Source organism: Dunckerocampus dactyliophorus, chromosome 9, assembly GCF_027744805.1.
Source record: "Dunckerocampus dactyliophorus isolate RoL2022-P2 chromosome 9, RoL_Ddac_1.1, whole genome shotgun sequence".
NCBI lineage: Eukaryota > Metazoa > Chordata > Actinopteri > Syngnathiformes > Syngnathidae > Dunckerocampus > Dunckerocampus dactyliophorus.
In genome coordinates, this window is record NC_072827.1 from 3,065,782 (window position 1) to 3,092,944 (window position 27,163).

At 44.6% G+C, this 27,163-nt stretch overlaps 3 protein-coding genes across 4 annotated transcripts in view; all 3 read left to right on the forward strand.

Moving 5' to 3' along the window:
• The window catches only part of LOC129187449 (rho GTPase-activating protein 20-like), a 71,138-nt gene extending 63,787 nt beyond the window's left edge, over nt 1–7,351 (forward strand). For both annotated transcript variants that reach the window (XM_054786749.1, XM_054786750.1), the window contains exons 14-15: nt 4,480–4,594; nt 5,053–7,351. In XM_054786749.1, the coding sequence (XP_054642724.1) occupies nt 4,480–4,594; nt 5,053–6,575 (1,638 nt within the window). In that variant the 3' untranslated portion in view covers nt 6,576–7,351. The remainder of the gene's footprint in view (nt 1–4,479; nt 4,595–5,052) is intronic.
• Nucleotides 7,352–10,017: 2,666 nt separating this feature from the next.
• Nucleotides 10,018–17,226, forward strand: eef1akmt1 (EEF1A lysine methyltransferase 1). Its single transcript, XM_054788218.1, has 4 exons — nt 10,018–10,437; nt 11,056–11,138; nt 11,198–11,481; nt 12,717–17,226. The coding sequence occupies exons 1-4, from the start codon at nt 10,276–10,278 to the stop codon at nt 12,848–12,850; spliced, it is 663 nt and encodes a 220-aa protein (XP_054644193.1). The 5' UTR covers nt 10,018–10,275; the 3' UTR covers nt 12,851–17,226.
• Nucleotides 17,227–20,333: 3,107 nt separating this feature from the next.
• Nucleotides 20,334–26,255, forward strand: hsd3b1 (hydroxy-delta-5-steroid dehydrogenase, 3 beta- and steroid delta-isomerase 1). Its single transcript, XM_054786441.1, has 3 exons — nt 20,334–20,696; nt 21,306–21,470; nt 23,507–26,255. Exons 1-3 carry the CDS (start codon nt 20,546–20,548, stop codon nt 24,313–24,315), a joined length of 1,125 nt encoding a protein of 374 aa, XP_054642416.1. The 5' UTR covers nt 20,334–20,545; the 3' UTR covers nt 24,316–26,255.
• The last annotated feature ends 908 nt before the right edge of the window (nt 26,256–27,163 follow it).

Consider the following 27,163-nt stretch of genomic DNA (forward strand, 5'->3'; position numbering starts at 1 on the left):
GGGAGGGACGAGCAGAAAGAGGAGGGGGGGACACCGTATTGTTTACTTGCGTCATCATCCCGACTGGTGGTGTTTACCTCAGCATTTTCCGTTTCTTCTTCCTGAGCAGCAACCAAGCAGCATATCATGCGTTACCTTCAAAATAAAAGCTTACTGTATTGTCAAAATGTGACAATGCGCACATGTGATGTGATGTAAAGCCAGCCAGTCTGATTATGAGCGCCTCATATGCAGCAAGCGGCATATCATGCACTAGCTGGACAATAGAAGCATTCAAAATATGACAGTCGGCCACCCTGACTTGTATCCCTTCCTTCCATCCCTTGATCACATGACACCAGCATCCATTGCCGCCGTTCATCCTCAAATTTCTGAAAATTGAGCTGTCGCTGCAAGCGGCACATCATGCATTACCTTGACAAAAGGCGCATATTGACAAAATGCGACAGTGCCAGCCGTGCAGCCGGACTTTTATCTAGTTTGTACGTGTTTTGATCATGTGACACAAGCACGGCGTCGTCATTTGTCCTCAGATCTCTGCACCTTGTGAGTGAAAATTGTCCCGAGTTTGAAAAATGAACCAGACGCCTCTTTTCTTTTTCATCTTGTGCGCCGAGCCAGCAGCATATCATGCACTATCGCGACAAAAGAAGCGTATTATTAAAACGTCAGCCACCTTGACTTTTATCCACTCCTTCCATACTTTCAGCGATTTGACCTCAGCTTTTGGTGCATTTTGAGTGAAAAGGAATCACTATTTTTTTTTAAGTGGTATATCATGCACTGTCTTGAAAAGAGAGGCATATTTTAAAAATATGACAGCCAGTCTGATTTGTATCCACTCCTTCTGTACTTTCAGCAACTCGTCCTCAGATTTCTGCATGTGAGAATTCATCGCTATTTTGAAAAATTACCCTTTTTTTCACCTCCACTGAGCAGCAATCAGCATATCATGCACTATCTTACTATCTTGACAAAAGAAGCGGATTTTGTAATTTCAGCCAGCCTGACTTTTATCCACTCTTTCTGTACTTTCAGTGATTCGTCTTCTGATTTTTGAGCGTTATGAGTGGAAATGAATTACTGTTTTGAAAAATGACCTTTACTTCTTTTTTCTCCCACTAAGCAGCAAGTCAGCGGTGTATCATGCACTATCCTGACAAAAGAAGTATATTTTAAGTCAGTCTGCCAGCAGCATATCATGTAGTGTCTTGACATAAGAAGCGTATTTCAAAAATATACGACAGCCTGCCTGACTTTTATCCGCTCCTTCCGTACTTCCAGCGATTCGAACTCAGATTTTTGCGTATTTTGAGTAAAAATGAATCACTATTTTAAAAAACGACAGTCACCTCTTTTTTTTCGCTACTAAACAGCAAGCCAGTGGCATATCATGCACTGTCTTGACAAAAGAAAACAACAGCCGGTCTGACTTTTATCCACTCCTTGTGTACTTTCAGCGATTTCTCAGATTTTTGCCTGTTTTGAGTGAAAATGAATCACTGTTTAAAAAAATAAACAGTCTCTTTATTTTCCCTACTGAAGCAGCAAGCAAGCGGTATATCATGCACTTGACAAAAGAAGCGTACTTTTTTATCCACTCTTTCCGTATTTTCAGCGATTCGTCCTCAGGTTTTTGCGTGTTTTGAGTGAAAATGAATCACTATTTTGAAAACAGTCTCTTTATTTTCCCTACTGAAGCAGCAAGCAAGCAGCATATCATACACCATCTTGACAAAAGTACTTTCAAACCTCAGCCAGCCAGACTTTTATCCACTCCCTCTGTATTTTGATCACGTGACGCCAGCACGGCACCGCTCTTTGCCGTCCGATTTCTACATCAATCCCCATTTTGAAAAATGAGGTCGCCACTGTAAGCCCCGGAACGGCACGTTTAACACCCGATGAAACCCAAATCGTGATTTGTTGCAATGGTTTGTGCATGTGCTCGCCAGCGCACGCATGAGGATGTTTCAGCTTCATCTGGTCCTGAAAAGGAGAGGATGTTGTGATTTCCAGCATGCAGTGCGTTACAGCACCGCCAGCGAACACACGCTGCAGCCGCATGTGGACTGCCCAAAAAACACAATGGATCGCATCCAAAATCACAGTTTGGGGGTGACGGTTGAAAATGTGGATGGCTGCGTGTCGATCTCTAAACTCGGGATGCCAAACACGTCCATCGTCTTTGTTTTTGGAAGAGGTGAAGCCTGTTGAAATGAGGCTTCAGAGGTGATATCAGAGGGCAGCCCGGCTGTTTGTGAGTCACGTGCGGCGCTCAAACAGCATCCAGACGCGCTAAGCGACAACATCTGGCCCAAACAAACAAAGCGGGCCGTGTTTCCACGGCAGCTTGCGTAAACAAGCCGGGAACTTTCCACACATCCAGGGAGGATGTCGCCCAGCGTCCTCGCGTTTACTTTTGCTCCTTCTCGTAAATTGAGGCTTTAAAAGCACAAGGTCTCCCTCCGGAACCTTCAGAGATGTATAGCCCAGCATGACGTCATGTTTCAGCAACAGGACGGTACGCCGAGGAGGAGGAGGGGGCTCGTGTTTACGCCGTCAGGTTGGAATGCGCCCGTGGGCGTAGGAAGGTGGATGTCAGTGCTAAATTTTCTCCGAATGAAAATACGGTACAGTCACACACACACACACAGTTTGGACAGCTGCACCACTGAGCTGATATCAAAAAGTTATTTAGGTCAGGAATTCCTCAAAATAACACGACTCATGTGAGCAAGCAGGTTCGTGTATTTGAGCCGGTATGTCAACACTTAGCAACACTCACAGTTTTAAATATTATTTTTACGTGGGTTAATCATTGTGGGACATACCGTATCAGTCAAAAGTTTGGGGATGCGCTCTCATGCTGTTGAGTGAAAAACTATCACCAAATTTTTGACTGAGACTGGAATTTGGTACTTGGTGTCCAAGAGTAACGATCGGAGATGATGGAGCGCTTTTTACACCCAACAATTAGCACCTGAAAAATAAACCGTGGGAGGCAATAACGGTTCTACTCCAGTCCTACAGGTGGCAGTACAGTAATGCCTCACCTCTTTGCGCTTCAATTTTCACGGCTTCACTCAATCACTCAATCCCACTCACTCTTTCAAAAGACAACCGCTTCAGCAAAAGACAACCCTTCAGTAGCGGCCATTTTAGACGATTTTGACTGATCTTTCAAGGCACACAGAATATTGTGTTCTAAGGTTATATAAACATGGAACCTACCAAAAGAAACATGAGACACTCGTCTTTCATCGGGAAAAAAAAGTTTGTTTCTACCTTTTTCCGTTCTTTAGTAATCAGCAGTAGAACATAGGTGAGTTTCAGGAAAATATCAGTTCCCAACTAAAACTAAAACCAGCTTTTTGTGAAAAGGTACATTTCAAGCATAACTTTCACTTTGACACAAATATTTTTTGCCTTTGTGACAGCTCAAATATCTAAACAACTATACCACAACATAAACAACACAAAAAAGGGGTCGTTTTATATCAAAATATAACACCATGAACTAATTACAATTTTCATATTTGGACTATGTGTGTACACGAATGTGTGTGTGCGTGTGCATGCGTTAAAATTTCTCTACAATGCGTAACTTTCTGCACGCTACACTCTCTCACTTCCTCCTTCCCGTCATGTGTGTTTGTCCCATCCACATGTCCTGCCGAGCTCTTACCAAATGCACTTCTGCCTCCTTGTGGCCGTTTTTTTTTTTTTTTTTTTTTTTTTTTAGCTTAAAATTCCTCTGAAGTGAAATCCATTCGTGGGGAGTTGCATCATCACCTCTTTTTGCCTCTCGCACAAAAAAAACGTAAGTGACGTATAAATAAGTTGTCGGGTTTCTAAAAACGTATAACTACATCTTTGGTACTGAGTGAGTTCATGAATAAGCGATTGCTTTTTTGTGGTTGAATACGGCTATTTAACCTTTTTTTGACAAAATTAAGCATTTTCAAACGTAAAGATGGATAAATCGAGTAAAATACAAACTCAGAAGACGCATTCCAAGACACGATGATATGCAGTATTCTAGACGGGTCACTAGGTGTCAGTGATTCGACGTTAATGAGACAGTCGCCAGCACAGGAAGTACTGTGCAGAACAGGAAGTTTAAAAAAGGAGCAACAATGAACTCTCCCCATGCTAACGTGTGAGCCTGTATTATGTCTTATTTGGTCTTTTTATTTTACTATGTTTGGGTAATACCTGTGTATAGGTGACTAGAGTCGTTCACTCGTTTTCAAAAATAATGAATAAATCATGCTGTTTTGTGGTTGAATATGGCCTATTGGTCAAAAAATATGAACATTTAAGCAAATGTTACGTATTTTTTTGTCTAAATGAAACAATTTCAAGCATAGAAATGTCCAAATGAACTAAAAAAAAAATGCCAAAATCACTTTTATTTTATGTTCAAAAAACATAATTGGCGGCAAACGACAAATTGACCATATCTTCCCCTCACAGGTGTGCGAGCTGATCCGCTTCCTCATTGAGAACTGCGTGGCCGTCCTGGGCGACGACGTCACCTCGTTGTTTGCGGCCGTGAGCCAGAAGGGCGGCAGCAGCGAGCACGGCTCCGGTGAGTAAAATCTATCATTATTGTGACCATGCAGAGGTTGTCTACCACCCACCTGTGATAAAGGCGCTGCTGTATGTTTGCCGCCGGAGGAGCGCCCCCTGGTGACCCCCATGTGGGGACCCACGTGGCTGGCGGACACATATTAAACGACAAAACGTCTCAGGATTGTCTCAGAAGTCACTGTTGACTGTCTCACTGTCGGTCTGTGTGCACACGTGCGTTGATCGGGCTCAGCTGACTGACCTGCAGTAATTGCGCTGACTTCCGGGGTCACATTTGCCGATTAGCGGCGCAAATTGGACTCGGTTGTCGCCTTGTTTTTTGTTCTCCTCATGTCACGTTGCGAGGGGTGGCATTCAGGAGGCAGAGGACAGGAGCTTTTTCTCTCTTCCATCAGAGGAAAAATGTAAGAAACGTTTGCTGTTGTGTACTAAGTGGTTGTGTGTTTGTGCTTCCAGACGTGTCGTCCTTCCACATGAACGACTCGTCCTACGACAGCCTGGAGAACGAGCTAAACGACGACCCCGAGTCGCCCTGCCAGGAGCAGCTGCCCCTCCGCGACAAGCCCGACAGCCGCAGCCGCGACTCGGTCATCACGCTGAGCGACTGCGACCCCGACCCCGAAGTCGAGGGCGACCTCCTGCTGCAGCTCCCCCCGCTGGCCAGGCCGCGCCGCTTCAGCCCCGTCGTCCGCCAGCCTCGCACCCGCCACAGCAATGGGGCGTCGTCGCAGGGCACGGGTAGGAGGCTGCGGAGGAGCTCGGAGCCCGCCCTGGCGGTGGCCGGCGCGTCGCCTTCCGGCATCGTGGTTGCCTGTGCTGAGGAGTGCCGTGCGCCGCTACGCAAGGCGAGCTACGACGCTGCCATGGAGGGCGAAGAGGAGGAAGAAGAGGATGAGGAGGTGTTCCTGGAGAAAGGGCTCAACGGACTTCACTTGAACGTGGAGAGGGATGGAAGTGCGAAGGGAGGAGCTAAAGTTCAGAATGGTGGGCGGAGGAAAAGCAAACATGCACCCCCACCCCCACTGCGACTGGACGCGAGCTGCTCCAGTCTGTCGTCGCCGGCCACCTCCCCAACAGGCTCCTCCCTCAGCTCTCTAGACTCCGCCTTCTCACAGTACTCCACTGATTACGCCATCATGCCAATGGGGGACCCCACCCTGAGATCGCCGAGGTGCTCCCCCCCGCAGAAGGAAGCTCCGCCTGGACAGCCTCCTCGCTCCTCCCACGGCGCCCACCCCAACACGTGGCTCAAGAAGGACCGCCGCTTGTCCTTGAAGCAGCCTGTTAACGGACAAGCCAAGGAGGACAATGGCGCCCAAAGCGGCCCCTCGACGACAACCAATCGAAGCTGCCAGCGACGCTCCAGCAGCCCTCCGTCGTACCAGCAGGCGCTACTGCAGCTGCAGCGCACCTCGCCATTCTACAGGGGGGCGGAGAAAACACTGACGGTCCGAGAGCTCAGGCTCCTTCACGACCAGGCCTCGCCCCCTGCGGGAAGCGAGGCCGCCCAGCCCCCGATGGGCATCTTCTATGGACAAAGCGCCACCACTCTGGTCCTCAAACGCCAGAAGTCCCACTCCCTGACGCCGCCCACAGAGGGGCGCACACACAGCAAGACACTTCCCCGCCGCGCGTCCGAACCCGCCAAAATGGGCGCCTGCCACACTTCCAAGCCGTCCGCCACCTTGGACAGACCCCGACCCTCCAAAGCTCCGCCCCAAGTTGGCAGACTGAGAGTGTCAGACGTGGCGCCTCAGCGCCCCGAGTCGCATTTCTGCCTGTCGCCTTCCGCCAACCGCGCCGTACGGGACTACTTTTCCTCGCAGGGGCAGGTGGACGCGTCGGGCTGCATGCGGCACAGCCAGGAGGTGGCGCTGGCCATCGCGCAGGCTAAAAGGGAGTGGCAGAGTCGGCAGTGTAGCGAGCCACGATTGGACGATTTCGACCAGCTCTTCTTTGCAGAGGAGTCGTACGTCTGAATTTGTACATACGATCTTTGTCTTCTTACTGTACTGCCTTTCGTCTCCGTTTGCGGTACCAGGGTGGGAGATTTTGTTCTTAAAGGTACAGATGCACTTCCTGCTTCCCGACTGCCATTTGCAATCACAGCCCGCCAAAATGAAGAGAGTGAGAGAGTCAGTCTTTCCTGCAAGACAAGACGTGAGGAAGCCTCTTTTCCCAAAACATTCCAAGGAGTTGTCGCCAAAAGTTAAACCTCCGAGTCCTTCATCAGCCTTTCAGCACAAGAACACATTAGTCCTTTTTAAATAGGATCCTTTTTTTTTTAATAGCGACAACGTGACACCAATTGGCGCTCATATTTGTTGTTTACCGGCTTTTCAACACCTTTTGTCAAGCAGAGAATGAAGTTTAGTGCTGCTGAATCAAGCGGGCGCTGATGTATTTATTATCCGTGACAAGAAAAAAAACACATTATCTTGTATCATGAATTCTATAATAGTAATATTCTATCATTGTATCTCAGTCCACATGTAAAGTTCTTCATATTTATGATACAGAAATATATAAATGGTATGATCTTGTTACGCCATGTAAGAAAAACAAATTGTATTTTTGTACATGCCACTTCATGCTGCTGCTGCTGTCGCCATAGAAACTATATTTGCTACATGCGTGTACATATGTGTGTGCGTGTGTGTGTGTGCGTGTGTGTGTACATATACTGTATGTGTACATCTATGTGTGTCGTCCACAACAGAGCATCTGGCTTTTCAATAAATGTTTTTTTTAAAAAGTGATTACTTTTGCTCCTTTTCACAGATTCAGGGATTGGTGTCCTGTTAGTGACCTAGTAACATTTTGTCAGCATGTAAATGTGTCATATAGAGGATCTTGGACAAGAAAAACTGCCATATGAAAGATATCCGACTTGTGTTTTTGCAATAGATCCTTTAAAACAGCAGAGTGCTCCTGTCAAAAAGAGCATCTTTGAATAGCGTTTTTCATGTGCATCCTATCATATAAAGGATCTTTGACTCGTGTTTTTCTACAAGATCCATGAAAACAGCAGAACACCCCTGATATATATATATATATATATATATATATATATATATATATATGATCTTTGATAAGTGTTTTTTTTTTTACTTAATTCCTCAAAAGCAGCAGAGTGCTCCTATCATATAAATGATCTTTTGTTTTTGTACTAAAGCCCTAAAAACAGCAGAACACTTCTGACATATATAGGATCTTTGATAAGTGTTATTTATTAGGTCCTCAAAAACAGCAGATTTTTATGTGCATCCCCCTGGCATATGAAAGATCTCTGACTACTGTTTTTTTTCTAGGACCCTAAAAAACAGAACACCTCTGTTATATAGAGGATCTTTGACAAGTATTTTTTAAATTAAGTCCTCACAAGCAGCAGAGTGCTACTGTCAAATAGAGGTTCTATGAATAGCGTTTTTCATGTGTGTCCTCCTATCATATAAAGGATCTTTGGTCCGTGTTTTTCTACAAGATCCATGAAAACAGCAGAACACTCCTGATATATATGGGATCTTTGATAAGTGTTTTTTTTTTCTTACTTTATTCCTCAAAAGCAGCGGAGTGCTCCTATCATATAAAGCAGGGGTCCCCAACCACCGGGCCGCGGCCCAGTGCCGAACTGGGCCGAGGAAACCCTTCAGACGCAATGATAAAAAAAAATACACACACACAAAAAATACTTTTGTAAATAACTAAATACAATTTTAAGTAAATGCATGTCAATTTTGGAAATATGCGCCATTGTTTTATTCAAAAAATAATATAGTTTGAAGTTTTTGTATGTTTGTCACGAGAATCCCACTTTGTTTGACAGTCCTTGAACGCATCATTGTACGTGCGCTAGCCTTCTCCCACTCTGCACAGATAGTCAACTAGATTGTATTTTTATCGGGGTTTTTCACTTCATATTTGCTCCCAAGGGCTGATACTCTGTGGGAATGCATAAAGGTAACGTTTGATGACGTTATTCGGTGCTAATGTGTATATTTGTTGTGTGCACAGCATCAAGTTGCGGCGCTATAATCTCTCAGAAAAACAAACTCCAAGCTTGCAGTGGTGGATGGTGTGTCTGTATTCACTTTGTGCTACACAATACATACTAAATGAGATCAATTACATCTCGCCTTAGTTTTACACAATACATACTAAATGAGATAAATGACATCGCTATACGACCCGCGGAGATTTGTGGGAACACGAGCCGGGCCGTGGGTCCAAAAAGGTTGTGGACCACTGACATAAAGTATCTTTGATGTTGTTGATGTTGTTTTTTATTAGGTCCTCAAAAACAGCAGATTTTGATGTGCATCCCCCTGGCATATGAAAGATCTCTGGCTACTGTTTTTTTCTAGGACCCTAAAAACAGCAGAACACTTCTGTTATGTAGAGGATTTTTGACAAGTATTTTTTAAATTAAGTCCTCAAAAGCAGCAGAGTGCTCCTATTACATAAAAGATCTTTGACTTGCATTTTTGCAGTAGAACAACAGTGTTCCTGTCAAATAGAGGATCTCTGACTAGCGTTTTTCGTGTGCATCCTCTGTCATATAAGGATCTTTGACTCTTGTTTTCTACCACGTCCATAAAAGCAGCAGTTGCTTGTTGAGAGTTGGTATTCATAGAGAGATACTCATTGAGCTGTCTTACTTACAGTCCTGTATCATAGTTATGAGTTATTCAGTAATTAGTATTGAATGGAATCATTATTATACTTGTGGTTTACAAATTCCAATTTGAAATTGTTCTTTTCCAACATTTCTAGTTGTATTTTCTTCCGTAGCTGGAATCAAAACATTTGGTATCGGCCAATGATAGCGATTACTTTTTTGGTCTTTTCATCCCAATAAAACACATGACAAACACTTGCCATTTAACAACTTTATTGTGTATTTTTTTACAACATATTACTCATAACAAATGGCAGTACTTTTTCTACACAATGTAATAAATAGTTAGCACAGATGCCCCCTTCAAAAATCTTAAAAGTTTTCATATTGTTTGATCAACTTCAGACCTGATCGTAAAGGTTAAAATTCTGAAATCAACGTGACAGCTCGTCACTTCCGGGTCGCGTTGGACAAAAAACAAGCCGTGGATTTATTTCGTATAATTATTAGTTATAGTGTCATAGACAAATTCCTAATTTATTAGTTGTTTATTTCTCATTTTTATTGATTTCATTGTTTAGCATTTATTTTGTTAAATATGTCTATATATCTGTTTTTAATTTGCTTTTTCAGTTTTATACAACAGCCTGTTCTAGCATTGTTCTTTTCTGGAGATCTGCTCGATGTTGATGCCATGTTTGTGTGTGTTTTCTGCATTAAAAACATTTTTTTTAAAAACGGGTCGCCGCCATATTTGCTCACTGGCTCGAAAGTGACGTCATTATCAATCGCCGTCACTTTGACGTCGTTACACCGCGACGTGTCACATGGCAGGATTACCGCTGCAGCCCAAGTTAGTAAATAAGTTATTTCGCGTAGGTAGTTAAATTTTTGTTTCTCTTTTTGTCATTTTAAACACCTTAATTCCCCAGTAGCGTCGTGTTTTATGTTGCGTTAAAGGAAACGTCCAGCCTCGCCTAAGGTTACGGTTGTCTCATTTGTGTGTGTGCGGGGGGGGGGTTAGACGTAGAAGTCACGGACTTTCTCTGCCGACGTCCGTGATGAGCGACAGTGACGACGACGACGACGACGTCCCGACCCTGTCAGCGCACACTATGGCGGCCCTGCAGGAGTTTTACACGGAGCAGGAAACCCGCAGCGATCCGGCTCTCGAATCCACCAGCTCCGACCAGTTTGCTGTGGGAGCGGTGGGCGAGGACTGGGTGAGTCTATTGGACTAAAATATGCCAGCACATGTTGAAGTAAACATGCTGTTAAGCATGTTCTAAATGAACTAAGTAGTTGCCGCTCATTAAACTGGTACGACAGCCTTACGTCACTGTGACACTTTACGACAGCAATTTATTTGACGAGTAGCTACGTAATTTATACACTAGCTATAAACTAATGCGGAGCTCGGCAGCCATTATAATAGCTATTAGATAATTATCGTATTTGTACGATAATTTAACCCTCTGTAGATTAATAATTCGAAAAATCTCACAATGTAGGATAATTTGACCTATTCAGTACATGCTAATTAGCAAACACCAACGGTATACATCCTGCACTACGCTTGTTGTTGTGCATTGTCTCGCCGTTCTCTTTACAGTCAGGTGGGGGCGCTGTTTTGCAGCAGTGCTTTTAGTTTGTTTCAAGGTAAACCTTCAGGATCAGCTATACTATCCACAATCTGTGTTATGGTTTTGCTGTACCAGATGGTCCTGATCAAGTTGAGTGTATATAAATACAATAGTTGTACATTTCTGGTACCGTAGTAATGTATGAATGCATGAAGCACAAAGCTGTGCAAAAATCATTTTTTTGTGTGTGTTTACCAGCGGATGAGTCAGTTCTGGTACACTGATGAAACTGCAACACGTCTGGCTGAGGAGCTTCTACGTGAAGCTGGAGAAGGAGGCAGGTAAAAACACCACACTGCTCACTTTATTCGGTACACGATCTAATGACGTGTTTGCGTAGGATCGCGTGCGTGAGCGCCCCCAGCGTCTACCAGAAACTGAAGCAGCTGACCGGTCCGGACGAAGCGTCTGTGGTGGTTTTGGAGTACGACCGCCGCTTCTCCATCTACGGCGATGACTTTGTCTTCTACGACTACAATGAGCCGCTGTCATTGGCGGCTAGTGTGGCGCCGCACAGCTTCGACATTGTGCTGGCAGACCCTCCGTACCTGTCTGAGGAGTGTCTGAGCAAAGTCAGCCAGACGGTCAAGTTCCTCAGCAAAGGCAAAGTGCTGCTCTGCACAGGTAAGACCACCCTTTAGTGTAGGGCCCGACCGATTAATCGGCTTCTGTATGCAAGTTGGCTTTTTGTAAAAACCGACTTTATAGCTCTCCGGGCGTCACGTGACTAGTTTTGCTAGCAGTGCCACATTGGCAGGCCAAGATGCAGCTAAAATGAACGGCACAGCGTCATCTTCAAGCCGTCTGGTTTGACTTTGCATGTTAATCGCACGGATATTGAGCGATACAACGCTAAATTGAATACAGCGGAACCTCGGTTAGCATGTTTTTTGGGTAACATTGAAAATGTTGCCTCGTTTTGCATACATTCGGCATACAATATGGTGCGCATGTCTTGTGTTATTGATGCACTGCGTGAGTCCAACTGTGATCTTAATGCATTTTTTTTTACCACAAAACATCTTTGCTAGCAGTCTATTAGCTTGCTAATACATGGAAACGGGAACCACAACTCAGCTCCTTCGCCCGTCTATGATGTAGTCAGCGGTTGACTCTGTAGTTCTTTGCTAGCTAGCAGTTACGCCAGAAGTCTAAAATATGTGGACACAAAACAACGTTTTATAGTTTGACATGCATAAAACGATTGTAAATGCATAGAAATGATGAATGTAAGGATAAATGAATATTTATGGTTACTTTGTGACAGCTCAAATATCCAAACAACTATACCACGACATAAACAACACAAAAAAGGGGTTGTTTTACATAAAAAATGCAATTTATTTACAAATATAACAACATGAACTATTTACAATTTTCACATTTGGAACTGAACTATGCGTTAAATTTCCCTGCAGCGCGTAACCTTCTGCTCACTACACTCTTCCACGCTCTCTCGCTTCCCCCTTGCTGTCGAGAGTGTTTTTACATAAAAGATCCATGCCAGGTATTATCAAATACACTTCTGTCACCTTGTGGCTGTTTTCATGGCTTAAAACTGCTTTAAAATTGGCATCTCTTACTGTGCAGTTGCGTCATCACCTCTTTTTGCCTCTCTCACAAAAAAATACGTCTTTGGGATCAGGCGCTTGGGTTTATAAAAAGATAGAAATACATTACACTCTTTTTAATAAATGCGTATTTTCAACAAAAGAGGCAGACGAGTGGCACTAAGATGGTGTCAGAAGTCCACCGTTTAAATCAGTATTGTGGAGTTTGTCACAAATGTAGCTAATGATGTAATGCTAAAATAGCTGCCGAGCATTTCTTTGCTTTTATGTTGTCGCTGATCCATCTAGGAGCCATCATGGAGAACGTGGCCAAACAGCTGTTGGACGTCAAAGTGTGCAACTTCCTGCCGCGGCACAACAGAAACTTGTCCAACGAGTTCCGCTGCTTCGTCAACTACCCATCATGCCTACTGTCCTGCTGACGACCGTGTGCATGTACTGTTTATATACAGTACTGTGTGTGCGTCTGTGTAGGCTCTCAGTCGTACAGGAGTTGTCCAACGAGGGAAAGGCTTCTTGAGACGTCATCTGTACTTCTATTAAAGAAGGTGTCGGACGTTTCGCTCCTCATCCGAGTACACTACCAGAGCGGCAGCTCGTCATCCACTTGCTTCCGTCGTTTGCCTGTCTGCAGGTGATCTTGGAGGGTACACGTAGAGACAAAACATTGTGTTCATTTTCGTGTTCTTATAAAGCATGTCAAACCTACATTTCATTGTGTCTTTGGCACACTGTTGTGATACCAGTGGACAAAATATGGTGCTAGTATTGCATATATTGCTACTATTGCATTGTGAATTAGTGCTTAGGTCTACTTCTGAAGGTTATTGTCATAAATCTGACAGTTCATTTTTGTTTTGCTGCGTTTTCAAATTTAAGTCAACGGGTATATAACGCATACTATACGGTTACTTCAAAAACCTAAAAAAAAAAAAAAAATAGGTCACAGCAAGCCGCGTGACATCGCTCTCTTCTCCGATTGGTCAGCGCCAAAACGTAAACAGGAAGACTGTCTGAGTAGCGAATGACATGTCGCTAATATACCCTAAATTGAGCAAAATAGTAATTTGTTGATCACATGAATAATGCTGACAAACTAGTAGCCCACAGTACAACAGGAAACAGAAAAGTACTTTAAGAGGACGTCGCGAGCGTAACAATGACAAGATGGCTGACGACATGCTAACCCGTAGCATGCTAAACTGAAGACGCGTGTGGTTAACTGTTTTCTATATGTAGAAGGTGTAACGTGTACTGAAACCCTGCTAGATTGTATGTTGTGTGAGCATTATTCAACAGTTAGAAACAAACAGCTACGTTTTCTGCGGTTTACGTTACGCGCGCGCTCACCGCTGACCAATTGGACATTACAGCAATGTCACGTGGCTTGTTGTGACGCATTTAGGTACACTTGGAATTCTTACTAATGAGACAGGAGAAAAGAAACTATATTGTGTAACCCGTTTGGTTCGCCCCTGGTCATGGCCAGGGCTCGAATCTTTGTTAACCGAATGTACTAGTAATGAAACTAATGGAAACTCGGCCCCTCCAGGTCACATAGCTCTCCATGTTTGACCAAAGCCTTGTGGGTTTTTTTGGGGGGGGTAAACAGCACATCACATCACAACTGTAAAGTTACAATGAATTCCACTGTCTTTAGTCAATCAGGACAGCTAATCAAGTCCAGAGAAGACAAGAGCAATTAAAAAGTGCCATTAGAGCTACACACTCAGTATAAAATTGAGAAAAATCATTGCCTGTCACGAAATAAAGGCTTAATGATGAAACAGATTATTGTGAACACTGCAGTTGTCCAAATAGCCACTAGGGGGCAGATGGTGGCGGTAGTGCTTGGCTGCACCGTGCGTTACTCACATTAGCAGAGATGTACCCGCCTTGGGCGTCAACGCCCAGCGCGACAGAGAGAAGCTTCTGGAAGGCGTTCTTCATGCGCCCCTGTCTCTGGGTGACGTTGTAAGCGTACCTGATGTTGGGAGTCTTGGGAAGTCGAGCTTCAGTTTAGAACGTTCCAATTCGTCCATGTTCAGGAAATGTAATCAAATGTCTACGGCCCCCCACCCCAACCAGATGATACAGTTGGTGTCATTTGACACATGGTTTGCAACCCGTCCATCTCAAGGTCAGCGCTTCAGGTGGGAGTGGCGAGCTTTATCGGAGGCGTTCACCTCACATGACAGGCTCTAGAGATAACATTTGTTCCGGGGGGGTATGAGATATACGCACACACACACACAGGAGAAAACAAGATAATGGTTGCAAATGACTACAATGTATCCTGCCGGACATCATATGGTGTTTTTGCTCCTGCTTTCCCAAACGGCCGTGGCGTGCACTCACTCACTGTGTGCTGAGCACGATCACTTCAAGAGCAAAACCTCTTCTCAAGTCGGCAAAATTCTACACACATTTTCTGCTTTGCACACATTTTGAAAATTAAAATGGCACTTTTTAAACGTGAGGGAGCTGAAAAAGGCAAAGCTTTCAGTTTTGTGGTGGATCCATGTTCCTACCCTCACCTGTGGTCATGAGCTTTGGGTCGTGGCCGAAAGGAGTTTTCTGCGTAGGGTGGCTGGGCTCTCCCTTAAAGATAAGGTGAGAAGCGCTGTCATCCGGGAGAAACTCGAAGTATAGAACCGCTGCTCCTCCGCATTGAGAGGAGCCAGATGAGGTGACTTGGGCATCTGGTCAGGATGCCTCCCAGTCACCTCCCTGGGGAGGTGTTCAAGGCACGTCCGACCGGTAGGAGTCCTCGGGGAAGACCCAGGACACGTTGGAGAGACTATGTCTCCCAACTGGCCTGGGAACACCTCGGGATCGGCCGGGAGGAGCTGGACGAAGTAGCCGTGGAGAGCGAAGTCTGGGCTTCCTTGCTTAGGCTGCTACCCCCATGACCCGACCTCGGATAAGCGGTGGAAGATGGATGGATGGGTGGCTCCTTCCCTCAAACTGATGGCCGTGTTGATCATTGAAAACTCTTCCTGGAAAGAAAACCTCCATGGCACGAGTTTGACACGTGGTCTAAATTAAGAGAAAGACAAAGAAAAACAATAAGTGGATATTCTTATCACTCACTAACCGAGCTCTTACTGCTTCATCCTTCATCCTTAGTGCTACACACAGCACACATTGCATTACTTGATCTATTTCCACGACGATACCATGGAACCATGGAACGTCCAAACCTTGGCATTATGTCAGCTTAGAGGTTCAATGTGTGTGTTTATTGTTACGCCACTCCAAATTACTAACTGGCCACTTATTATACGATTGTGTTGATTTGCATGTGGCCTCCTATCAACAAAAGTATGTCAAGGCTTTTCCCTTGTGCTGAAAATGTTTCCAGTTGAAATGATTGGGAAGATGAAAGGTTTGTGTCGGCGAAATGACGCAACAGCACCGCCTCCCAGGCAGCGAAGGCACGGAGAATGATGCTACAATATGTGCACTTGCAGACATACGTGGAGGATGAAGACGTCAGTTCTTTGTTATAAAAGGCTCTTCCACTTTGCAAACTCAACGTACCTTTTTCTATTTAACATTTAACAGTGAAAATTAAACAGATGACCAATATTATGCTGTTAAAGATTTGTCAAGTGCTATCATGATTACACTTGTGAAAAGACTTTAGCTCTTTGTTTGTATATTTTACTGGCGTACTTTTATTTTGACGGTCGGACTTTGCCGGCTACACGAAGTGTTGCGTCCAAAATGGCCGATAATGCCAGACAGACCGGAAAAGTCGAAGTTGTACTACATTGTCCAGAAGGCTTTGCGGTGGACCCGGGTAAGGGTCTTGAGGCTACTGCGTGTGTACTGGTTGTATCATTAAAGCAAGAAATTATCATTACACGTCGCTGTTCCTGCTCTGTTTACACAAGAAACATACGTTTTGACTAGACAGTTGACGTGCGCGTTCAAGCGCTGATCATGGACTAATTCTGATTGATTAGCACACCTTATCTTGCGCTTCTGTCGCTCATCGGTAGATAGCGCACTCTGGTGGTGAACACATGCAATAGCGACTGCTCATCACGCCCCCCTCTTAAATTGGATGAATTATGTAATTGTTAACGTCTTGTGTGTAACGTGTACCACTTTCTACCAATTGTCTAAGATGAAGGAAACGGATGAAAACGTTTGATAGTACAGCAGATGAAAAGTAATTCGTTGATGATCACAATACCCTTTAGACTCTTTCTCTGAAAGCTAATCATCAGGTTAGAAATCTAGGGGTGATAATGGACTCAGAGATGAACCTTACCAGCCACATTAAATCAATAACATCACCTAAAAAACATTGCCAAAATCAAGGGAAAAGTGTCTAAGCCAGATTTAGAGAGACTAATCCATCCCTTTGTCTCCAGCAGGCTGGACTACTGTAACGGCCTTCTCACCCGCTCTCTTAACGAGCCGTAAAACAGCTGCAGTACAGGCAGAATGCTGCTGCTCGACTCCCGACTAGAATCAGGAAATATGAGCCTTTTAGTCCAGTACTCAGGTCTCTGCACCGGCTTCCTGTCGCTCAGGGAATAGACTTAAAACAGCTCTGCTTGGACTACACACGGCGAGGCTGCGTTTCTGTTTTATGCTGCTAAAATCTGGAACAGTCTTCCAGAAGATGTGCGACAATCCTCAACTTTGGCAACGTTCAAATCCAGGTTCAAAACATTCAACGGTGCATACGACAACCGAAACTATTCTATCTGCACTCTTCATTGTTTATTGTTTTTTGTTTTATGGAATGATTTTATGATGTGATTCTTGTCTGTGAAGCACTTTGAATTACCTTGTGTATGAATTGTGCTCTAGAAATAAACTTGCCTTGCCTTACCGGGAAGGCTAAATGTCCCGAATGAGTTGAGAATTCTGACTTTGGAACGGTTCCACAACCCACCATTTGAGAATCCCTGGGCTACACGGCGCGGAAAGTCACATGTACAACATGTTCCCGCTTTCCTTTGTGCATTTAGCTAGCGGCGGCAGTGGCGAGTAAGTCAATGAGTTAACTGAGACGACTAGCCGTGAAAAAAGCTTGACTTCATGACCCACTCATCTCACAGGCTGCCGTTGTTCTTTCATTGCCTTCCTGCTGGCGTGTTTTTGACCGTTTAAGGAGCGCTAGCAGCATAGGAATGCTTTGTCATTTTGCCGGCCTGAAAATTAACTGAGACCACCCGTGAAAAAAGCTTGACTTCATGACCCACTCATCTCACAGGCTGCCGTTGTTCTTTCACTGCCTTCCTGTTGCCGTGTTTTTGGCCGTTTAAGGAGCGCTAGCAGCATAGCAATGTTAGTCATTTTGCTGGCGTGAGATTGACTTTTGCTAAACTTTGCAGAAATTCTAATACTCTTATGTTCTTATATTATCACCACGATGAGTTGTACTTCCTTTTTGCTGTTTATTGTACTCGCAAGTCCGAGTACACAACAGTAATCATCTGAATCTGATTTAGCCAAATAAATGTATTTATGCCGCCTGCTCTTCTACATACACATATTCCATTGGATCACTGAGCATGAGCACATGAGCACATGAGCACATGAGTACTGGTAAATAACCCAGTTGGGATCCTCCCAACCGAATGGGTTGAATTTGCGCTTCACTTTTTTATCAACCGACGATGGCTGTTAAGTCTGCATATTTCATACCAAAATGAAGGAAAGTTGTAACATGATAAACCGGAATCCGAATCCTCAATGGCTTTCCCTAGGCCAAGGGTGGGCAAACTGCGGCCCGTGGGCCACAGCAGGCCCGCCAAGCATCTACTGTGGCACGCTTGAGTCGCCAAAATAGTCAGATGGAATCTAACTTATACAAAAAAGCAATCCAAACAACACACGACGCACAAAGTAGCCTACCTACTGCACCATGTGGGCATGCAAATATCTACGCACAACACCCATGTCAAAAAAACACCCATATATTCCCGCCGCAAGGTATGCTGGGTAGTGTTCTCTTTCGCCCAACAGTTTCCTGTGTTTGTCGCATTTTTGCGTGGTCGCAAAATATGTTGAGGTCAAGAGAAGTAAACAAGACGGAGCTGACATACTCTTGATATCCAATTTGTTTTTATTGTTCACAGTTCATATTGTTGCCGCTGGACTACCCAGCATGCCTTGCGGGCATTTGGAAATAAGTTTGAAGTTATGTGTTGTGTTTAGCGTTTAGTCGTTTATCACCCACGTAGTAGCAGTAGTAGGAGTAGTTGTGAATGTGAGATGAGTAAAGTATCTAGTTGAGTTATGTGATGCGTTAACATGCTGTGGATGTGTTTTGTTTTGTTGCACCAATATTTTGAACCCAAAGTTTGCCAAATCCCTGCCCCAGGCACTTGGCGTGACATCATTGCCAACGTCATGCGGAGGCCACTTGCAGAGCCGAGTGGAAGAGATAAATGGAAGGCACCTTCTAGGGGTGTCACAAGACCTCGAGAGATTAAAACATAACAAGATTTCTCATTCAGAAAAAAAAATGCCTGGGACGATAACCAATCACCCAGTAAATGAAAAGGAACTTGATCATTTTGCCGGTTTCAATACATTGCCGTGTGCGTATGTGTCTGTTTCCAGGAAGACGGTTCACTCACTGTGCATTGGTTTCAGCACCTCAGTGCGTTTGTTCCATAGAACAAAGGCATGAACAGAGTGAGCCCTTTCGTCAGTCATACAGTCTCTGTCTCGGTGGGTGGAGGCGGGGACGGTAACATACACACAGAGTGCCGAAGAGTGGAAATGAAATGATTAGATTGCAATATATTGTCGTATATTTTTTCATTGTACTTTTCAGAAACGTAATGTTCAAATCTTGTCTGGTAGACCCAATCTTGTGTATCGTCTCGTCTCGAGAACCGAGCGTATCGTGACACCCCCAGCACCCCCCCCACCCCCCCACCCCCCCACCCCGTTCACTTTCAGCCCAAGCAATCATGCCTCCACCACCAGTTGTCGGCGTAGCGCTATACTGCTTCTTACAAATAAGACATTATTATTGTATCATTCATATTACCGGGTTTGCTAAAGTTGGGTTGCGGTCTGTGCTCGCGCTGTGACGCGTTGAGGTGCACTCGTAATTGTGAGTGTTAGCCGCCAACTGTTTTCCGTTTTTATTCAAGTGCTCCCTGTGGCAATGGGCGTAGCCCAGCTTGGGAGCCTCGGCAGTGGACGACGACGTGTTCCGTCGTTCATCCTTCAGCTTCTGATAAGAGCAGATGGCCGCCATATCAGCCACTGCAAGGACAAGGACGGCAGACAACGAAACATGAAAACATTCACACCCAGTCTATGAGGAGAGACCTTCACTTGTTTGCTTTTTCCCCATGGAACGGGGGTGTCCAAAGTGCGGCCTGGGAGCCATTTACAATATTAAAATTATAGATAATGATAACAAAAAACATCAAAAATTATATCAATATAAAGTAAAATTGTCATCTTGCTTCCACGCCACTTTTCTGGTCCGGGAGGTGGGGTAAGCCTCCCACACCCTCAGCAGGGGTCCCAGCAGGACCCTAAAGAGGCACAAAATTGTGTCATTTTCTGCAAAAGTCATAATCTCCATCTTGCTTCCAGGGTACTTTTGTGGCCTAATGGGGATGAATCTGTTCCAGGGTCAAACTGTCACCATCATAATAGCTCTTTTTTCTTAGCCGTCTTTCAAGTGTAGAAAGAAGTTAACCACTTGTTCCTGCATAGCATCGTCAGGGATGCGTGTCGCTCACGGTTCAGCTCGTCTTACACGCAAGTGGCGCGTGAAAGGAGGACGGAGGGCTCGCGGTCTTTTTTTTGTTGAGGAAAGAACATCTGGTAGAAAGAAGTACGACCTTGGGTTCTCCCCTACCGTGTCTTGTTTGCTTGAAGGCATTTGCACATTTGACACAACGGCCTCGTAGGACTGAGCCGCATTCATCAGCGACTTGGGAGAGTCCCTCTTTCCTGTCGCCTGCTCCGGCCTCCAAAAAGCAACAGCCCTTGGCTTATAAAGCAGCCCAACCCCTCTTATGTCTTACTTGGCAGGGACGCTCCAACCTCACACATCCAAACACTCGCCACTTTCTCCTCCTTTTGGGTTCTTTTCGTAGTGCGTGAGCGCGCCAAGAGTGATGTCTCTGGGAAGCGACGTGTGCGTGGTGACGGGAGCCTGTGGGTTCCTGGGACAGAGGCTGATCAGGCTGATCCTGCAGGAGGAAAAGGTGGCTGAGATCCGACTGCTGGACAAGACCATCAAAGCTCAACTGCTGCAAAGTCTGAACGGTAAAAAGAGAAAACTGCACTGCAGGCCAATAGCTTCTTTTTTTTTAGGCTCATTTTGAGTGATTCCTGTCCAACGTGGTGTTTTTCGGTTCAAGTAGAAAATTTTCACCAAAATTTTGCCTCCAAATTGCACCAAGACAAACCTGCTTACAAGTGAGAAGACGAGAAATGTGTGGTGGCAGACAACCACAAGGTCTCTCACAGGGCATCCGCCAATTGTTTTGTAGCAGTTTGCATCCAAAAAGTTAACTTGATTCAAATTAAAAGAGAGAAATACAATTTTTGATGTTGATGTGAGTTCCAAAGCAGGGTTAGGCACGAAATTTTTTTGTAGAAGGGCGGGGGCATTTTCCAAGGAAGAACACATCGCATTTCGGTGCAGATCTGGATAAAAACATTTCAGTCCTGTAAAATAGGACTTTTTCAGGGGTTCAAAAATATTGGATTTCACAATTTTCCACTTTATTTTTTGGGCCTTAGTCAGCTTCAAATGTTATTTTATAACATAAAACGTTTTAGACGGCGTGTGGCGTATTATATATATGTTTTCCGTTAAAATGAAGCCGGCATCGCTGTGCTTTCTAACGGTATGGGCGTGCTGCGTTCCAGAATGCCGAGGCGACACCAAGCTGAATGTTTTCGAGGGCGACATCAGGGACGCCGACTTCCTGAGGAGAGCCTGTCGCGGGGCGTCGCTCGTCTTCCACTTGGCGTCCATCATCGACGTGATCAATGCGGTGGATCCCAACGAGATGCACGCCGTCAACGTCAAAGGTGAACGCGTCGGCCTGGTTTGACCTTGACTGAATGCTCTAGATAGATGATTGGTTCTCAAGCTGCAGCACCCCTACCACTGGTGGTACACAAGCTCCATCTAGTGGTGCATCAGAGATATATAGAGTGGTGCCTTGGTTAGCGTCATTAATGCGTTCCAGAAGGTCCAACTCAAACCAAAACGGACTCTAAACAAGGCAGGTTTTCCCATAGAAAATAATGCAAATCCAATGAATCCGCTCCAGACAGTAGCCAGTCATTTATAGACAATAATTATAGTTTTACATACAGAAAATGATGCAAAAAGAATCACAAATGACAAATGAATGGACAACTAAACATTGAACATCACTTTTACCTACCTAGTTTTGCAAATAGGGAGGCAATCCCCCTTTTTTACGTTACTCCACTCACGTTGCACAAAAAATAATAGCATGCCATGCACCCGTGGCCGTCTCGAGTGCCCCTGCAGTGGCCCCGTAGCCTGCGCGTTAGCAATGTGGTGTAAAGCAAGAATAGTAGCAGTGTGAAGGTGACTATAGGGGTGTTGCAGTATTTCATTTCTACAGGGCTCTAATAAAAGCAAAATATTCCACTCATTAATATTGAATCCTACTTTGCGGAAATTCACTTTTCGCGGTCGGGTCTGGAACCAATTAACTGCGATAAAAAAGGGACGACTGTATTTCCTGTTTGGTGCTTTTATTTTGTTGCATGTTTGGAAAGGATGCATTACCTTTACTCTGGTTAGAGGGCGCTGGGGAGCACACCTGTGGAGGAGTTGTAATTAAGGTTCTACTTCGTTCACCTGGGTGGTTACCTGCGGGTTTACTGCGTCTCAGTGGGCGGTTTCCCTGTTTCCTGGGAATATTCACCTTCTCTTGCACATTCCACTTTCCACCTCCCGTTGTGACCTTGCTTTAGCTCTACCTCCTAGACTTCCTCATTTTTGTGTGAGCTTATCTTTCGCTAACTCATTCAATCCCAGACATTTTTCAAAAGAACCCCCCCCCCCCCCGTAGCGGCCAATTTAGACAGTTTGGACTGATCTTTCAAGGCACACAGAATTTTGTGTTCTATGGAAATGAAACCTACCGAAAGAAAGATTAGACTCTCATCTTTCATCAGGAAAAAAGGTTGTTTGTACCATTTTCCGTTCTTTAGTAATCAGTAGTAGAACATACTGTAGGTGAGTTTCAGCAAAATGTCAGTTCCTAAATAAAAAAGGAAGAAAACCATTTTTTTGTGGAAAGATACATTTCAAGCATAACTTTCACTTTTAAACTTTTTTTTTTTGCTTTTGTGACAGCTCAAATATCTAAACAACTATACCACAACATCAAAATAACAATTTATTTACAAACAAAACACCATGAACTATTTACAATTTTCACAATTCAAACTAAACCCTGTGTGTGCATGAGTTCAAATTTCACTACAATGCGTAACCTCCTGCACGCTACACTCCTCCACGCTCTTCCACTTCCTCCTTGTTGTCGAGTGTGTTTTTACATGCAAAAGATCCATGCCGAGCTCTTATTAAATGCACATCTGCCACCTTGTGGCCGTTTTTAATGGCTAAAAACTGAATGAGTTAATGAGAAACTTCATTGCGCCAACTGGCCACCATGTCCTTGCATCTTGGGGCAACGCTTCATAAAATGGCAGCTAAACATGACAGTTGAACTCGCCTCAAATGTCACGAGCCAATTACCAGCGAGTACTAGCCACACACGGTACAAGCTAATGGTAAGCCGAGTCAGCAAAAACGGTGGTACTTTAATATTTTAGAGGCGGTTAAAGAAGTAAAAAGTGTGAAAGCCATTGCTGGACATGACTGACTTGTTCTGGCACATCCAAACGTCTGCCATTTAGGGTCATGCGCTGAAGATGGCGAGGCGAAAGTCAAAGCTCCCACATCTATGTCCAACTTTTCAAAAATGTTCTCAAGACCAAGAATGAAATTGCAAAGTATAATGTTGCCAGGCTCCACCCGGGGGGTTCGAGCACACTTGTTGACATCTTCCGTCCTACAGGAACACAGCTGCTTCTGGAAGCGTGCATTCAAGAGAACGTGGCGTCCTTCATTTACACCAGCACCATCGAGGTGATGGGCCCCAACCCCGAAGGCGAGCCAATCTTCAAGGGCGACGAGGACACGGTGTACAAAAGCTCCCTCAAGTTCGCCTACAGCAAGACCAAGAAGGAGGCGGAGGATAGAACTCTGCAGGCTAACGGCGAGGTGCTCCACAGCGGGGGCCGGCTGGCCACCTGCGCCCTGAGGCCCATGTACATCTATGGGGAAGGCTGCCAGTTCCTGCTGGGCCACATGGTGGACGGCCTGAGGAACAGAGAAGTTCTCTACAGGACGTCACTACCTGAGGCCAAAGTCAACCCTGTCTATGTCGGCAACGTGGCCGCCGCCCACCTCCAAGCCGCCCGCAGCCTCAAAGATCCCCAGAAGAGAAACGAGGTCGGGGGGAAGTTTTACTTTGTTTCCGACGACACGCCGCACGTGAGCTACTCAGACTTCAACCACGTCCTGATGTCTCCTCTGGGCTTTCACATCCAAGACAAGCTCATGGTGCCTCTGCGCTTCTTCTACATCATCTGCTTCATCTGGGAGATGGCGTGCATGATGCTGCGGCCCTTCTGCCGCGTGGTGCCGCCGATAAACCGCCAGCTGCTCACCATGCTGAACACGCCCTTCAGCTTCTCCTACCAGAAGGCCAAAAGGGAGCTTGGCTACACGCCCAAGTACTCCTGGCAGGAGGCCCGCAAGAACACCGTTGAATGGCTCGCCGACCAGCTGCCCAAAGAAAGAGAAAAACTGTGGCGGAAATGAATACAAATCACCAAAAATAAACAGCGGAACCTCCAAAACACGCAAGTTTTCCCAACTGATTTCAAAACTTCCCAAAGTAAATAACGTGACGCGGTTTAGTCTGTTCAGGGTCAAGCCGTGGCCATCATCAAAGCTTCAAGTGTACGCGCACATCTCCACATCTCCACATTCCAACCTGCCACGCAGGTGGAGAAAGATGCGTACAGAACTTCAAAATCCATCAGTTCTTTGTAGTGAGAGTTCATCTGTTCCAGCGTCAAACTGTGGCATCACCAAACCAACATGAGGTGTGCAGGCAATGATTTCACTCATTTTCACTTTCTTGTCACACAAGTGTGAGCCGTTGTTCTACGGTTGGCACGCTTTGTCCTTGCTGCCACCACTGGTGCCCTGAGTGGTGGCATGACAAAAATAGAAAAGGAAAAAAGACGAAACACACAGAGATGATTTCATTGACTGACTGAAGTGTTTATTTCCAATATTTTTCAATCAGGCGCAAAACAAACAATAAAATGAACCATTTTTAAAAATCAATTAATAATTACTATTATTTTGATGATTCATATTATTATGAAACAATAACAATATAAAATACATAAGAATAAATGATACCAAACATAATCAATGGTATCTTCAAAAAGGAGTTTCCTTGAGCAAATAGCAAACCAACTTACACTTGCATACACTCATTCTTGTTTCTCCTGTTGATGGGTCCATTTGAAGGCCTGGTGTAACTGAAGTAAAGCTTGTTGGCATAAATATAACGATGATAACAAATATAGCTCAAAAGAGTTTCATTTAAGAGCTGATATGCTCTGCATGCTTTTCTTGATAACAACCAACATCACTTACATCGATAGCTACTGTATGTATCGCGCTGTACTGACAAAAAATGTAAGTAACTCTATTCAGTAGAGCTGTTTTTGTTGTCATTGTTATATTTGTCCAAACAAATGGACCTTTAGTGGTATCAGGCATTCAAATGAAGAGGGAACCGAAGAAACGAGGGTTTTCCATGACTGTACACTCATACACCCCACACACGTCCATGTACAGCAGGGGTCACCAACGTGGTGCCCGCGAGCCCCCCAGGGCCACATGAGGCGCCCTCAAGCCTGCTTTTCAGGTACTAATGAGAGAACAGTAGAAAGAAATGCATTGTGAAATACAACATGTGAGTTGTGGACACCAGCATGTTGTGAATGTTCCGGTAAAACAAGCATGTTCGGATTGTTTGGGTTGAAATAAGCTATAAAAAGAATTGTTCCAAAAATGAGTAGCGCTTGGCCATTTTCATTTTGTAAAAGTCGCTCCCGCAAGGAAAAACTTTGGTGAGTCCTGCTGTACAGTCACACACGTAATGTACCACACCAGCACACCCTGTGAGGTCTCACCACATTACTGGTATCACGCGTGAAGATGGCTTGAACGCAGCATTGAACCACTTGTGGCAACTTTACATGCAACAGTCCAAATGCTGCATTTGGTGTGCAAACGGCACTACGAAGTCAAAAGAGGTTGTATTTAGTTCGTGTATGGCATGTCACACACACGTTTCACCTGACTTGTCAGTGTTGACTTGATATTTTACTCACTATGCTAAACTGAAGATTGTTTGCGATGTGGTTATTTACTCTATTCGTACTTGTTGGCTCCAGACCAAACATACTGCATGGGTGAAAGCAGTGCACCACGTAGTGGCAGTCATTGTGTGATGATGCCTTTGTCTAATTTGCATAACGCATGTAATGTTCACCGATGCTGTGGGACACAAAGTGAGTAAAAACATGAACATGTGTGCCTGTGAACATTCTCATCCATCCAAGTCATTCTTTTCCCAGGACATTCAATCCACCTCAACTGGACTGTTCGGGTTGTCTTCCTTTCATCCGAGCAGGCTTCATTAGTTCATGCTAGGGGACCAAAGACTAGGTGGGACAGCTCTCGTCATCACTTAGATCAGTCGGACTAGATAGGACCTAGTCTGAGTGATGACTAGTGCTGTACTATGTAGTTCGACTGGTCTAAGTGATGGCTAGAGCGGTCCTATCTAGTCCTACTAGATAGGACCTAGTCTGAGTGATGACTAGATCTGTCCTATCTAGTTTGACTAGTCTGACTAGTCTAAGTGATGACTAGAGCTGTTTTATCTGTAGCTAGTCTGACTGGTCTAAGTGATGGCGAGAGCTGTCCTATCTAGTATGACTGGTCTAAGTCCTCTGGCCATCACTTAGACCAATCAGACTAGATAGGACAGCACTAGTCATCACACAAAATAAAAAAAAGGTTAAATGTAATTTATTTATTCTGGTCAATCTTTTGAATAAATCATTTATTTTTATTTTTCACTTCAACAATTCAAGTCGTTCAAGTCCATTGAATAGCTTGAAATGGTACAAAGCTAAGCGGTGAAGTGCCAGAGGTTAAAAAAAAAGAAGTTAGGTTACCCAAAACTGAAAAATAATGCGTATTTCAGAATGATACAAAAGGGCCTGTTTCAGGCAGGGGCGGATCTAGCTTTTTTGAAAAGGGGGGCTGGAAATGGAGTGGGGTGTGGGGGCCCTACCCCAGAAAAAATGTTAAAATTAGACCTAATTTCCTGCAATCTGGTGATATCTGAGGCCAATTTTATGTGCTTCATTTCAAGAGTTTGTTGTTATTTTTATCCTTGGAATACATCGTTTAAGCCAAAACATTCTATTTATAAAATGACCTGTACTAGGAGAAACCCATTTTAGCTCAATTTCCTGAAATATTTTCCAATATGTGGTAGTCATTTTTTGCTGGTGGGGTTGGAATCATGACGGGCAGCTTAACAAAAAGGCTGGGGACCTTCCCCTAAGTACCT